The sequence below is a fragment of the Tamandua tetradactyla genome, chromosome 23 (genome assembly GCF_023851605.1).
Source record: "Tamandua tetradactyla isolate mTamTet1 chromosome 23, mTamTet1.pri, whole genome shotgun sequence".
Lineage (NCBI taxonomy): Eukaryota > Metazoa > Chordata > Mammalia > Pilosa > Myrmecophagidae > Tamandua > Tamandua tetradactyla.
In genome coordinates, this window is record NC_135349.1 from 40,524,153 (window position 1) to 40,539,151 (window position 14,999).

At 42.4% G+C, this 14,999-nt stretch overlaps 1 protein-coding gene and 1 non-coding gene across 4 annotated transcripts in view; both read right to left on the bottom strand.

The window, feature by feature from the left end:
- SYT17 (synaptotagmin 17) overlaps positions 1–14,999 on the bottom strand; it is a 95,965-nt gene that overhangs the window by 21,053 nt on the left and 59,913 nt on the right. For all 3 annotated transcript variants that reach the window (XM_077141687.1, XM_077141686.1, XM_077141688.1), the window contains 2 exons: positions 10,909–11,029; positions 5,666–5,821 (listed from right to left, as the gene is read on the bottom strand). In XM_077141687.1, the coding sequence (XP_076997802.1) occupies positions 5,666–5,821; positions 10,909–11,029 (277 nt within the window). The remainder of the gene's footprint in view (positions 1–5,665; positions 5,822–10,908; positions 11,030–14,999) is intronic.
- On the bottom strand, positions 5,157–5,261 carry LOC143667893 (U6 spliceosomal RNA). The gene has a single exon (XR_013168198.1). It is a non-coding gene; the product is annotated as a U6 spliceosomal RNA (small nuclear RNA).

Consider the following 14,999-nt stretch of genomic DNA (forward strand, 5'->3'; position numbering starts at 1 on the left):
TTCAAATATCCAGAGTTTCTATTAGGGGTGATGGAAAAGTTTTGGCAGCAGATGGTGGTGATGGTGGCACAACACTGTGAACAGAATTAACAGCACTGAATAATATTTTTGAATGTGGTTAAAAGGGGAAAATTTTAGGTTGTGCATATTACTAGAATAAAAATTTAAAACAAAAGCCATGTTTTTTCAACACATGACTCCTAAGTTAAACAATGGGTTTAAAATAGTTAATAGTATAATTTAAACATGCGTGTAAATTGTAACAAATGTATCATACCAATGCAAGGTATTAATAATAGGGTGGTATATGGGAACCTTGTATTTTATGCATGACTTTTCTGTAAACCCACAACTTCTCAACTGAAAAAAAAAAGAAAGAAATATGCCTATGGTCACACAGGGCAAGACTCTGACATCAGACCTGGCTGACTTTGACCATGGTGCCACACAGCCTCCTCTCATGGCTTACAAATTCTTTTACGAAAAGGGAAGCACCTGGTTCTGCTGAGCTGGAGGTCCACAAAACCTGGTGAGGAATTCAGGGGTCTTCTGGGAGTGAATCTCCCACCCCACCCAGTGTTCCCCTCTGCTTCTCTTCTCTCTTGGAACTCAGATGCCATTAATATTAGACTTTTTTTCCCCAATAATATTCTTTTTATGGCCCAATAATATTCCAGATGATTTGTTTACCCAATCATCTGTTGATGGACAACTGGGTTGCTTCCACCTTTTGGCTACTGTGAATCCTACTGTGATGAACACTGGTGTACAAATACCTGCCTGAGTCCCTGCTCACAATTCCTTTGGGTGTGTATACTTAGGAGTGAAATTGCCTGGCCATACGGTAACTTCATGTTTAACTTTCTGTGGAATTGCCAAACTCTTTCCACAGTTGTTGTACCATTTTACATTCCCTCTTAGAATGTATGAGGGTTCCAACTGCTCCACATCCTTGCCTACATTTGCTATTTTCAGTCTTTTTCACAATAACCATCCTAGCAAAGTAAAGTGGTGTCTCATTGTAATTTTAATTTGCATTTCTCTATTAGACTTTTTGATATTGTCCCATAGGTCCCTGACACTGTTTCTCCTCCCCCCTACCCCAATGTTTATATTCTCTGTTGTTCAGACTGGATAATTTCTCGTGATGGATGCTCAAGTTCACTAACTCCTCTTTCACCTTCATTCTGCTACTGAATTCATTCAGTGAATATTTTATTTCTGTTATGTTTTTCAGCTCTGAAATTTTCACATGGTTCCTTTTTATATTTTCTGTTTCTCTAATGATCTGTTGAGACTCTTCCACCGTTCTTTTCAAGAGGGTTTGCCTTAATCCTTGGAGCATGGTTATAATAGCTGTTTTCACAATTTGAACATTCTAAATTGGGCTCATCTCACAGCTGCCCATCTGAAACCTGGGTGGTTGTCTATTCTGTAGTTCAGTTCTCAAAGCCTTTGGTATACTGTTTAGGATCCAGTGCAGCTTGGGCTGAGACCACGAGTTCAAAAACAACTCATGGGATCCCTTTCTGGAGTTATCTCCTCTCTGTGATCTCCCCATTACTCTGGCTCCTGGGGTCCCACTTTTATGATCCTCTGGCTAGAAACTGAGGCTTTAATCTCTCTGCCCCCACTCTGCCACTTACTTCCTGTGACCAGGTCTGGCTCTGGAGCCAAGTGTCTGTTGCCAGCTCTTGCTCTGGCCTTTCTCACACATAGTCAGTCCCAACTCCTGGGAAATGCAACAGCAGAAACTGGCCTGGTTCTGTGACTGGATGGGACAGAGTGTCAATCCACTGGACATTGCACCAGCTGGCAGCTTTGGGGCAATGGTGATTAAATGAGGGAGATGTTGGGAAGACAACCACAGGCAGCTGGACTGAGCTATTAACCTCAAAAGTGTCAGCATTTTAACTCTCTCAAATACTGTTTTAGAAAGAGCAGCTGTGATTTTCTGAGTGGCCACTTCTGGGCTGGGCAGGTCCACATGCTGATTTGCCTTTAATACCCATAAACAGAAAGATTTGCTATGCTTTACACAAGAGGAAGTTAGGGCTCAGAGAGCTGGATCATTTGCTGGAGGTCACACAGCTGGTTAATGCTAAAGCTGAGACCCAAACCTAGGGTCTGCTCCTCTGTGATAGAGCCACCAGTCATCATTATCATCATCATCAAGTCTCTATTGAACACTAACTATGAGCAAGGTCTAAAGCTTCTAAAATGGGGGGTTTAGAATGGAAACTCATTAGAGAGTAGAAAACTGAGGTTCAGAAAAGGGATCTCAGTTTCCCAAGTTCACATGCTTGCGGAGTGGTCATTTTCTCCCATGTTCCCTCCTGCCAACTGGTGCACTGCCTGAGAGTGAGTTACCTTTCTATTCCTTGCGTTCACCTCACCTTCCGTCCTCTGTAGAGCAGTGGTGTCCCCAATGAGCTTGTTTCCTAGTTTTGCATCTTATGAAATGTATTTTTTTTTAATTTTTGTTGAAAGTTGAACATTTGTAAGGTAAATATATTTTGTGTATTACAATAAAGGCTTTAGTACCCACCCACCCCCCACCCCCAAAAAGCAACACAAAAATGGCAAAGGTGAAATGCGAGCCAAAATCTGTCTGTATTCCAAATTCTGAACAACCATGCAAACATCTCTCTAGGAGACAGAAGTCTGCCAGCCACTGTCTATTGTAGCAGGGAGGAGACGCTGCAGAGAATCGGCATGGCATGAGTGGCCTGGGGCCAGGGGCGGGGCTGCAGAGAAACACAGCCCCAGGAGAAACTCACATCTCTCAATCTCAAGGGAGTTTCCGGCTCTCTCTGAGTGCCTCCTTCCCTCTGGGACTGGCTTTCTCTTCTTTCTATTGCTGGAAGTCCTCAGCTTCTCCATGTCCCACTTCCCAGACCCCCATACTTCATGCATGTCCTCTGTTCCCCATTCCATCCTGGGGTCTTCCCGGCCTGAGGGATGGCAGCCCCGCCCTCCTGGCCTCCCATCTCATCTTCTCTCTCGCTCATAGCTCATGCACCAGCAAATTCAATGAACCAATTTGATGCTACAGCTGCAGAAAGCCAACCAATTATGGAAAACAGTGATGAGGTCCTGGAACTCACTCTCACAGAGGGAGACCTCTGAGCAGACTGAGGCATGCAGAAGAAGGCAGAATGGTATAGACAGATCCTTGCTGGCCCAGGCTGCACAAGAATGTCACCTGGGAAGCTTTGAAAAATACAGATGCCTGGGCTGTACCCTCAAAGACGCTGATTCCATTTCTCTGGGCTGGGGCCTGGGCATCAGGATTTTTCACATATATTAACCCACCTGGACTTTGCAATGATCCCCATTTTACAGATGAGGAAGTTGAGACAAGAAAAAGGATCCAAGATTACACAGGCAGGGTGCATGAACTCAGGCTGCTGGGCTCCAGGGTGTAACCCCCTAACCACTGTGCTAACCCCCTTTGGAGTGGGAAAAAAAAAAAAAAGAACGGGGAGGAAAACAGCCTGCAGGGCCCAGCATCAGCAGCCTCGAGCATCCAGATATTTCTCTGAATTGCTTGTGTCCTGCACAGCTCGAGGTGCATGCTTTCTCTCTCTTTCCTTTTTTTCTCTTTTCCTACCTTCAGTAACAGCCAGTAATCCCGGCGGCTAACTCCCTTTTCTTTCGGTTCAACAAACCTTCCTAAAATTTCCTGGAAGGATTCTGGAGAACGTGTTGCATCTCAGGAGTCAAAAAGCAAATTTCTCCCTTTTCCCTTTCTTTTAAAAACTTCTGAGATTAGGTTGCAAAAAGCCTCTGGTTTTCTTTTGCTGCTCAGATGTGGCCTCTCTCTCTAAGCCAATTCGGCAGATGAACTCACTGACCTCCCTCCTACATGGGACATGATTCCCAGAGATGTAAACCTCCCTGGCAATGTGGGACAGAAATTCCGCGATGAGCAGGATTTAGCATCAAGAGATTGAGAAAACCATCTTGACCAAAAGGGGGAAGAGAGAAATAAGGCAAAGTAAAGTTTCATAGGCTGAGAGGTTTCAATAAGAGTCGAGAAGTTATCCTTGAGGTTGTTCTTATGCATCATATAGATATCCCTTTTTAGTTTATGGTGTATTGGAGTGGATGGAGGGAAGTTCCTGAAACTGTGGAGCTGTGTTCCAGTAGCCTTGATTCTGGAAGACCATTGTATAAAGATAGAACATTACAATGTGACTGTGTGATTGTGAAAACCTTGTGTTTGATGCTCCTTTTATCCAGGGTATGGACAGATGAGTTAAAAAAATATGCATAAAAAAATAAATAGTAGGGGGGACAAAGGTTAAAATATATTGGGTAGATGGAAATACTAGTGGTCAATGAGAGGGAGGGGTAAGAGGTACAGTGTGTATGAGTGTTTTCTTTTTTCTTTGTATTTCTCTTTCAGGAGTGATGCAAATGTTCTAAAAAATGATCATGGTGATGAATACACAACTATAGGATGATATTGTGAGTCACTGATACACCATGTATGGAATATACATGTATGAGGATTGCTTAATAAAAATATTTTAAAAACAAACAAAAAACCCAAAAATCTCTGGTTTCCATCTTGCCTGCCCTGCCTTTCTCCTTGATTTGCCTACTCTGACGGAAGCCATCTGCTGTGACATGAGCTGCCTTATAGGGAAGCTCCGGTGGCAAAGAATTGAGGGGGCTACTGGCCAACCATCAAGAAGGAATCAAATGCCCTCAGTCCCACAGCCAACAAGAAACCAAATCCTACCAACAACTTTGTGAGTGAGCTAGGAAATGGAGTCTCCCCAGTCGAGGCTTCTGATGAGACTGCAGCCCCAGACAACACCCTGGTTGTTGGTCACCTTTGTTAGAGACCCTCAGTCAGAACCACCCAGCTAAGCTATGCCCGGTTTCCTGACCCACAAGAAGTATGAGACAATTGTTATTTTAAGCCACTAAATTTTGGGGCAAGTTGTTATTGCAGCAACAGATAACTAATATACCACTGGAAACAATAGACTAAATCCTACCAGACAGTGGCACATGAACCCTCTTACTCCAACACTGTGCCTCTGGGAAGCCTTTCAAAATTCTCCTGTATAGATTAGGTGACCCTTTTTTCTCATGTTTCCCTACTAGACTGTAAGCAATTTGAATCATCATCATCAAAGCTCACTTTTTTTTAAAATTGCTTCACGAATTTGCATCATCCTTGAGCAGGGGCCATGCTAATCTCTGTATTGTTCCAATTTTAGTATATGCACTGCTGAAGCGAGCACCAAAACTAACTTTTTATGTCCCAGGTACTGTTCCGAAGTCTTAAGTCATTGAATCCTCACAACAAACCTAGTCATCCAAGTACTATCATTGTCCATTTTTAAAGATGAGGAAACTGAGGCTCAGAGTGGTTAAGTAACTTGCCCAAGACCTCAATTACTACATGGCAGGGCCAGGGACTTTGGCTGTAGAATCCACAGTTGTAATAGTTATCCATATGGTTCTATGTGGATGATCTTATTTAACCTTGCCCAAGCTCACAGACGGTAAGTGGATTCAGACATGGGGAGCTAAACACCAGAGCTGAAGCTCTTAAACACGACCCTCTCTGTATGCCTTTTGTCCCCTGGACAATAAATTGAACATGGCTTGCCTGGGGCTCATCAGGGTCTGGAATACTACCTACCTGTAAACACTAGGCTGGCATTTTCCAGTTCTTCTTGGGGAACTTTGAAGCTGAAGGATTCATTGTAGAAAGGATCAATTGTGCCTCTTAAGAAAGATGTTTTCTTGGATTTCACAAGTTTGAGTCCATGTACCAGCTGGATTTTCACAAATGGATCTGAGAATTGGATATAGCATCAGAGAATGTCAGAGATCATGAAGCCAAATCCATCCATCCATCTTTTCACCCATCCATTCTTCTATCTATTCATCCTTTCATCCATTCAACTTTTTATCTATCTATGCATCTTCTCATCCATCTGTCAGTTAACTCATCTGCCCATCATTCATCATCCTTTTACCTCTCGATTTATCTATCCATCCATCCAACTTTCCATCTACCTGAAAGCTCAATCATCTACCTATTCTTCCATCCCTCCATTATTCCATCCATCTATCCATCCATCCATCTATCCATAATTCTGTTTTAGTTTCCTCATTGCTAAAGCAAATACATGCAATGGGTTGGCTTAAACAATAGAAATTTATCGGCTTATGGTTTAAAGGTAGGGGCAGTCCAAAATTGGGACATCAGTAAGGCAATGCTTTTTTCCTACAGACTGGCATTCTGGGGTTGGCTGATGGTGATTCTTAGTCCTTGGCTGTTCTGTCACGTGGCAGTATACATGGTGGTATCTTCTCCTTTCTCTTCCAGGTCCCATTGACTTTAGCCTTCTTGCTTCTTGCTTCCCATGGTTTTCTCTCTATCTGTCTGAATTTCATTCTGCTTATAAAGGATTCTAGTAATAGGATTCAGACCCAACCTGATTAAGTTGGGCCACAATTTAACTTAAAAAAAACTGCATGTTCCAAACGACCACAGCCTTCCCTTTAGACTCCCTCTTTCTATATTAAAAATACATTTATTCCATCATAGCATCCCAAAAGCCTTAAATCATTTCAGTAACAATGTTAAATACCTAATCTCATCAAAATCGGTTTTGGATGTGGTCTGTGCTGGGGCACAATTCCCCTCTGTCTGCAGATGTGTGAAATCTAGAAAACAAGTTATATGCTTCCAGTATATAATGGAGAGGCAGGCATATGATAGACATTCTCATTACAGAAGGGAGAAGTTGGAAGGAAAGCAGGGGTCACGGGTCCCAAACATTTCTAAAATCCAGCAGGGCAAACACCATTAGATTTCGAGGTCAGTGAGTCATCCACGGATCAGTGTTTTATCCTCTGTGTGTTGGAGCAGCAGCTCTGCACCTTCCAAGTGCTTGCACAATGGCCATGCCCTCCACAAACTTCGGGCACAAGTCCTACCCTCTCCAAACACTGGGGTGGCAGCCAGGCTCTCCCTAGACATCATGGCACAGGCCCCACCATCTCTAAGCACTGAGGCCGCAGCATTTTTCCTGAACAATGAAAACACTGGGGCAGACCAGCCTATTCCACACACATGGCTGGACCTGCTCTATTGGCCCAAGGAGATCTATCTGGTCCAGACTTTGATTTCCATGGGTCTGCCTTTGAAGTTATTCTTCCTTCAACTCATCCCTTCTCTGTCCCTTTCTGTCAAGGCTGGCAGTGGTTCTGCTAATGCAAATTTTGATAGAACTTTGGTTGGCTTTGCAGGCAGTTCATAGGAATCCAAACCATCAGACAGAAGGATTTTCCACAGATCTTTTCTGCATGATTGCATTTTAAATTCCAACTTCCACTGAAATGGCTGAGTGGTTCCAGGTTAGGTTAAATCTTCACGTGGAGCACTATTCTCCAGGGACTTGCTTTCTGGAAGCTCAAGGAGGACCCTGATAGAACTTCTTTTGGCTCTAGTCTCAGAGAACAATATCTGGAAAGGGGCAGAAATCTCCAAACCATTGATTTCCAGTCTGTTTGTGCTTAGGAGTTCATTTCTCAGCTTATCCTTTTCCTTTCACATTTTACTATAAGCTGCAAGGAGAAATCAGTCTACACTTTCCACACTTAGCTTGGAAATCTCCTCAGCTAAATATCCAAGCTCAACATTTTCAAGTTTTGCCTTCCATATGACATTAGAACTCAACTTTGCCAAGTTCTCTCACTTTAAAGTAAGGATCGCATTTCCTCCAGTTTCCAATAACACACTCATCATTTCCACTTGAGGCTTTACTGGAAGTACTTTTAGTATTCATATTTTTATCAATAGTCTCTTCAAAGGAATTCAGGCCTTTTCTATCAATACCTCAGAACTCTTCCAGCCTCTACCCATTATCCAATTCCAAAGCAGTTTCCACATTTTTGGTAATTACAACAGTAGCACCCAAATTTCCTGGTACCAAAATGTGTTTTAGTTTTCTCATTGCTAAAGCAAATACTATGCAATGGATTGGACTAAACAATAGTAATTTACTGGTTCGTTGTTTGAAGCTAGGGGAAGTCCAAAACTGAGGCATCAGTAAGATGATTCTTTCTTCCTAGACTGGCATTCTGGGGCTGGCTGCTGGCTATCCTTAGTCCTTGCCTTTTCCATCACATGACAATACATGGTGGCATCTTCTTTCTTTTCCAGGTCCCACTGACTCTCAACTTCTTGCTCTCTACAGCTTTGTCCCTATCTGTCTGAATTTCATTCTGCTTATAAAGAATTCCAATAACAGGATTAAGACCCATTCGGCTGGGCTGAGCCACACCTTAACTGAAAAGGTTAACTTCATGAAAATGTCCAATTTATAGTAGGCTCACACCCACAGGCATGGATTAAGTTTAAGAACATGTTTTTCTGGGGTATGTATTTTCAAAAAACCACATCATCCATCCATTCATGGTATCTTTCCATCCAACTTCCCACAGACCCACCCTTCCTTTCATCCATCAATCCATCTATCATTCATCCGTCCTTTTTTTCATCCATTTGCCTATCCGCTCATTCCTTCTTCTTTTCTTCAAGCCAATATTTATGGAACTCCTCCCATGTGTCAGGCATATTGTTCATTTTATAGATGAAGAAACTGACAAGATGAGAAATGATTTGCCTAAGATTGGCTGGTGAAGGAATGTAAGTCTCCCTGGCAATGGACGACATGACTCCCAGGAATAAGTCTGGCCCTAGCATCATGGGACTTAGAAAGTCTTCTTGACCAAAAAGAGGAAAAGAATTGAAACAAAATAAAGTTTCAGTGCCTGATAGATTTCAAATAGAGTTGAGACGTCATTCCGGAGGTGGCTCTTATGCAAGCTTCAGCCAGATATTGCAAATTGCCATGCTATGCCAAGCCTTCGTAAACAGTACTCCTGAAACCCTAGAGAATACTCTGGACTCCATCTAAGACTTTCTAAAAGTATTTTTTAGTAAATTTATTTTTTCAGGAACTTAAAGCTTCCACATTGTTCCTAAGCCAGATAAGCCCTGGAACCCAGAGTTATCAGTCTCACCAAGAACATCAACCAGTTTCATTCCTCTACCCCAAACGGGGCATTTCCAGCATGAAGAAGTTAAAATGGTCATTGCCCAGATATCCCTGGAGACTGAGAGAAAGACAAATGAGAGGGAGGAGGTGTAACTGAAAAATTAGGTTCTAACAAATGATTATGACTCCTGATTCATTATACAGATATTTCTTTTTCGTTTCTAGTGTATTAGAATAGGCAGAAGGAAATACTTGAAATTGTTAAACTGTAATCCAGTAGCCTTGATTTTTGAAAATGATTGTATTACTATATAGTTTTTATCATGTGACTGTGTGATTATAAAAACATTGTGACTGACACTCCCTTTATCCATTGAATGGGTAGATGAGTCATAAAATAAAGAAAAAATAATAATAGGGAGATAGGAGTATGGGTTGTTTGGGGTGTTCTTTTTAAATTTTTATTTATTTATTTATTTTGAATAATGAAAATGTTCTAAAATTGATTGTGGTGATGAATGCAGAACTATATGATGATATTGTGAGCCACAGATTGTATACTTTGGATAGATTATATGTTATGTGAATATATTTCAATAAAATTGCATTTGAAAAAAAGAAAGAAAACATGATAACCTATTAGCAGAGACTCCCCATTGATCCCAAAACCTGCTCTGGCAAAATGGGTATCTATTCCTTTCCCAATGATAGGAATTTTATATAAATTGTTTCATACAATTAAAAAAAAAAAAGATTGGCTGGTGGGACATAGCCAGACCCAGAACCAGTCCTAGTTTTCTGTGTGTGGCCTCTATGCTCCAGAATCTATTATCAAGTCAGTGAACCATAGAGCATACAATGAGTATAGAGCTGGTAGAACTATAACCACGATTTTTAGATCACTTTACAGTTTACAAAGGGATTCATGTACATTATCTAATGCAATAATAATAACCCAATGAGACAAATGTTGTTACTACCTCTATTTTTCAGAATGAAGAAACTGAGTCTTGGAAAGGTTAAGGAATTTCCCCAAGGCCACATCATTTACATGCAGTAGAACTGGGATTTTGTTCCAAGCATTTTGGCTCCATAATCTTGAGTCATTTTATTATACTGTGTCTCCCATTTCGGTGAGTCTCAAACTCTCCAACCCTCCACTGGTCCCTTTGAAATAAGTTTTTATCACATGCCTTTCGAAAATTCAAGGTGCCTTCTAAATTCAGCTGTCACCTTACAGCAAAAGCAATTTATTTTAGCTATTGCACTTAGAGAAGAAAAAGTTTCCACCACTGAGATGAAGAGATCCTGGCAACCATGGCTGCTTGATGATAACATCCTCTGCTGTCATGGAAGAATCTACCTACAGACGGAAAAGAATCTGCCCCATTTCTTTGAAAATTGTGTTTGAATTGGGTTTGCTCTAAAGTAGACCCTTTCAACCCAACAGTCTTTTATAGCAACTCTTTCATCATGCTTCATGGTACACTTTGAGCTGGGGAAAAATACTTGGGGTGGGTCCACCTCTTTTGCTGGTGAGAATGCATGATCACTGCATGCAATCGCCACCTGGGGCTGCATGGGTATAAAAAAGAATGTAGATGTTCAGTAGTTATCACATCTGGTGTCAGTCAATGCCGCTCCCTCCCACCCCCAATTCAAATAGCGTTTCTGAGATGGCATCAAGCACCTGCTCGCCCCAAAGATATCCAAGAACTTAACTTTCCCTAGCTCTGGATACTCCTGCCCTCATGGGAGGAGGTACTTATCAATAGTACCCAAGATGCAGAAAAAGAAAATTGGGTCCCTTGGGTCAAACACAGATGTCTTGCTGAAGACGTGGCCAAGGAAGGAGGAAAGACACTTGTACCTGAACCTTGGCTCACATCTGTCTGAAGTAGTTGCTTGGCTCGAATGACATCGACGTTCAGTCTCCCAGCGCTTGGGAGATAATTCAGTGACAGAAGCAGCTCCCCCAGCTCCACTTCATTCTGCGGAGAAAGGAAATGGTCAGGAGGTTGCTGGTTTCTTTTATTCCTCTCACATCCACCATGCAGGAATTGATTCCAGCATCTCACACATGGGCTTCTGTTGGTGGATCCACTGAAAATGGGTGCCTCTTTCTCTGACTTCTTTTAGCCTCTGCCCCCAAAAGTTTCTTCCATTTATCTCAGAAAGTTCTTCCTGCTCTCAGAATACTTGATGACATTAACAACAACAAAACCATCAATAGTAAATAAATGCTACATGTCCAGTACTACCCTAAGTTCCTTATATGCATTAACTAACTTAATCTTTATAAAAAGGCTGAGCTATTACGGTTACTCTCTTTTAACAGATGAGGAAACTGAGGCCCAGAGGGGTTCAATGATATGTCCAAGGATACACATCTAGAAAGTGGTAGAGCTGACATGTGGACCAGGGAGCCCGATTCCAAATAGCTCTGACCACTATGCTTTTCTGCCTCCAAGTAGGAAGCAGAGTTCCCCGAAGAGTAACTATTTCGGTGAGAAATCTGTAATCCACCATAGTGCCCGTGCTTGCAGCCTAAACAAGGCAATGCTTGGCTCTACGACAACCATTCCCTGTGTGGTGGTACCACCACATTTGTGGACAACTTACTTAGGCAGCCAAGTGCATGCCTTCAAATTCCCAAAAGTACCTAGAGAACAGCAGGCACCCCCAACACATACTTCTTTGATTCTTGCATTTCTTTACGAATAATTTTTGTATTATAGAAAATGTCAGCCATATGCAAATTAGCTAGGTTAGTCTAATGAAGCCCACGTATCCATGAGCCAGCAGTAGTCACTGTCGACATTTCGTCAAATGCTGTTTCATCTACACCCCTACTTGCACAAAAATTTCAGCTGAGTATTTTCAACCAAGTCTCAGACATGATGTCATTTTACCTGCATATCCTTCAGAATGGTGCTCTGAGTGATAAGGACATCAAAATAAGCATCTTTTGTATTGGAAATTTCCTAACATACATAGAAGGTAGGAGAGTATAAGAAATCTCCATATGCTCAACATCACTCAGCATCAACACTGATCAATTTACGGCCATTCTTGTATCACCTACTCTCTCATTCAACTGCCTATATTATTTCAGCATCACATTATTTTATCTGTAATATTCCAGAATGTATATTTTAAAGATAAGAATAGTCCATCTCTATCTATCTCTATCCATCTACCCAGCCATCTCTCTCTTTCTCCTTCCTTCCATCCATCCATCCATCCATCCATCCATCCATCCGCAATTTCTCTCTCTTTTGCTGTCAGTCATATCAGCAAATTAATGCCAAGTGGCAGCTCTAAAACAACGCCTGGCACATAGTGGATAATCAGTGAATCCTGCTGAATGGATCAGTAGCTCACCAAAGGATTCCTAAACTTAGGGAGTTAGTCTTCAAGCAAGCAAGAAACAGCCTCACATATTAGCTCACCGGTAACAAAGTGGCAGCCCATAGATGTAGTTTGCTTGGCTCATTTTGTGTTAAAAAAAAAAAAAAGAAAACTGTTGCCAACATTAGAAAGTCAAGGCATTTCATATTTTCAAAACTCTGGCTTTCTTGCCTTAGTTGAAAAATGGGAAGTTCTGGCAACACTGAGCACAGGTTCCCACCTAGCACAGTGTGGCTGCAGGGCAGCCCCTTCAGCTGGGACTCAGGCTCTTCATTTCATGAGGCCACATGAGTCTACTTCATTCCTTTCATGCTGGACGCCCTGCCCTGGGCACACAAGTGTGCAGATTTCCAAGACAGGAAGGGTTATCTTGGTGTCTTGAATAATAAAAGAAGTTCAGAGCCCTTTACTCTGCTGCCACTGGTTTCCTACCTGTCCTCAAGGGCCTGGAAGACACCACGTCTTTAGAACACGACCCTGCCGGCCTGTTCACCCTCAGGTAGGAACATGGGAGAACTCAGCCGGTGCCTTGGCCAGGGAAAGCCAGCCACATTCGCACACTTTGCCTCTCCTGAGTTTATAAGTCAGAGTGAAGGCTGCCCTCCTTATAAAGCTACCCAGCTTCTCATGGTATGATGTCAGCTGAGCTGCACAAACAAGGTTAAAAAAAAAAAAAAAGGATTCTATAAATCCAGTCCTGTCAAAAGTCTCTTACTTAAAGATGGGCCAATGGAAGCCCAAGTTAGTTTGGCAAGAGATTAGCTTACGTAAATAGAGCAGTGGGTCTCAACCAGGGGGCCGGCGTTGTGCTCCCGAGGGGAGCTCCGGCAGGAACTTTTTGGGTTGACATAACTGAGGGTAGAGGGATGTGGCTGATATCCAGGGGGTAGAGGCCAAGGACGCTGTCCAACCTCCTATCATGCACAGAACAATCTCCTGTCACCCCACAATGAAGAATTATCCAGCCCCAATGTCAGCTGGGGCTGAGGTTGAGAAACCCTAAAATAGACTGCTACAGGGCTGGAGAAGAGAAAGAGCTGGGACGGGGGAGCGGTAGATGTCACTTTTATAACAACAAAAAGCAAATATCCCTCAGCCCCATACTTCCACCTGTAGGAACTTACCCCACACATGTATGCACACACATTGCAAAATGCACACACAATCCTGAAGCCAACATCCAGGAATTTGGTAAATATCGATTGTGTGTCAGGACTGGGACACAGTTTATAACTTCATGGAATACAGACTCCAGTGGGGAAGAGAGACAATAAACAGATCATGAAATGTGTACATGAGGTGCTTTCCAATCACATTAAGTATTAGGAAGAAAAATAAAGCAGGGTAGGGGGATGAGGGGTCTCTCTGAGGTGATGGGATTATTCTTAATTGTGGCAGTGCACATTACTGCGTGCATTTGCCAAAAAAGCAGCAAACGCTACACTTAAAACGAATGTATTCATTGTATGCAAGTTAATACTTATCAATGAAATTGACTGAAAAGGAGGAGGATCTCAAGCAAGTAAATATGATAAAATATTAACATCTGTCCAATCAAGGAGATGGATATATGGGTGTCTGCTTTATTATTTGATGCTGGAAATATTTCATTTGAAAACATGCAAAGTAAAATAAAATGGCCGCTCACACTGGGCTTTGCTAGGAGGGACACCTTTCCGAGAAGGGATTTTCCAGGAGACAAAAACAGTTGACCTGCAGGAGTTTTCCTAGAAAATGGAAAGCACCTTACAGAACTGCAGATAAGCAACACCTGGTGTCAGACCAGTTTTGGACCAATAGAGAGAGTTCAAAATTGACAAGGAGATCATATTAATCAATGTATATCTCCTCCCCTCTTTATAAGACCCCCCTTTGTAAAATGGGTCATCAGTCAATCGGAACATTTCCTCATTTGTTTTCATGTTGGCTCTATATAAGCTCCCTTTCTACCTCCTTGGTGGAGCTCCCTTCTGCTTTAAGAATGAGCTACTGCCCAATTTATGAATCATTCAATAAAGCCACGAGACCCTAAATTGCAAGAATGGTTTTTCTTTTAACACACATAAAATAAATATTTTAAAAAGAAAGCAAACAAAAAATAATGATAAAGCACAAGTAAGAGAATGGTGAATGTGGGGTATGTTTCGGAGCTGCCATTTAAGCTCAGGTGAGGCCCAGAGGGGCCCAGGCAACAGCCTCTCTGGGAGGTGATGTTTGAGAAGGAGTCTGAGTGAAGGGAAGGAATGAGCCATGTGCTGTCAGGGAGGGAGAGTATGTCACACAGAGGGAACAGCAAGTGCAAAGGCTCGGGGATAGGGAGAGAGGAAAAAACCTGGTGTGTTGATGGACCAGATGATGATGCTAGAATGTGGTAAGAGATGGATTCCAGAGAGTATCCATAGGAGGCAAAGAAAGCTTCCAGGGGCTAACCTAGAGGCAGTCTGCCCACTCCCAGCTGCCCTTATAGGAAATGGAAGGAGGAGGTGAGGACTCTGTGGCCATCTCCAGGGTCCTCCAGCCTAAGGACTCTCAACAGTGGACAGAGCTTCT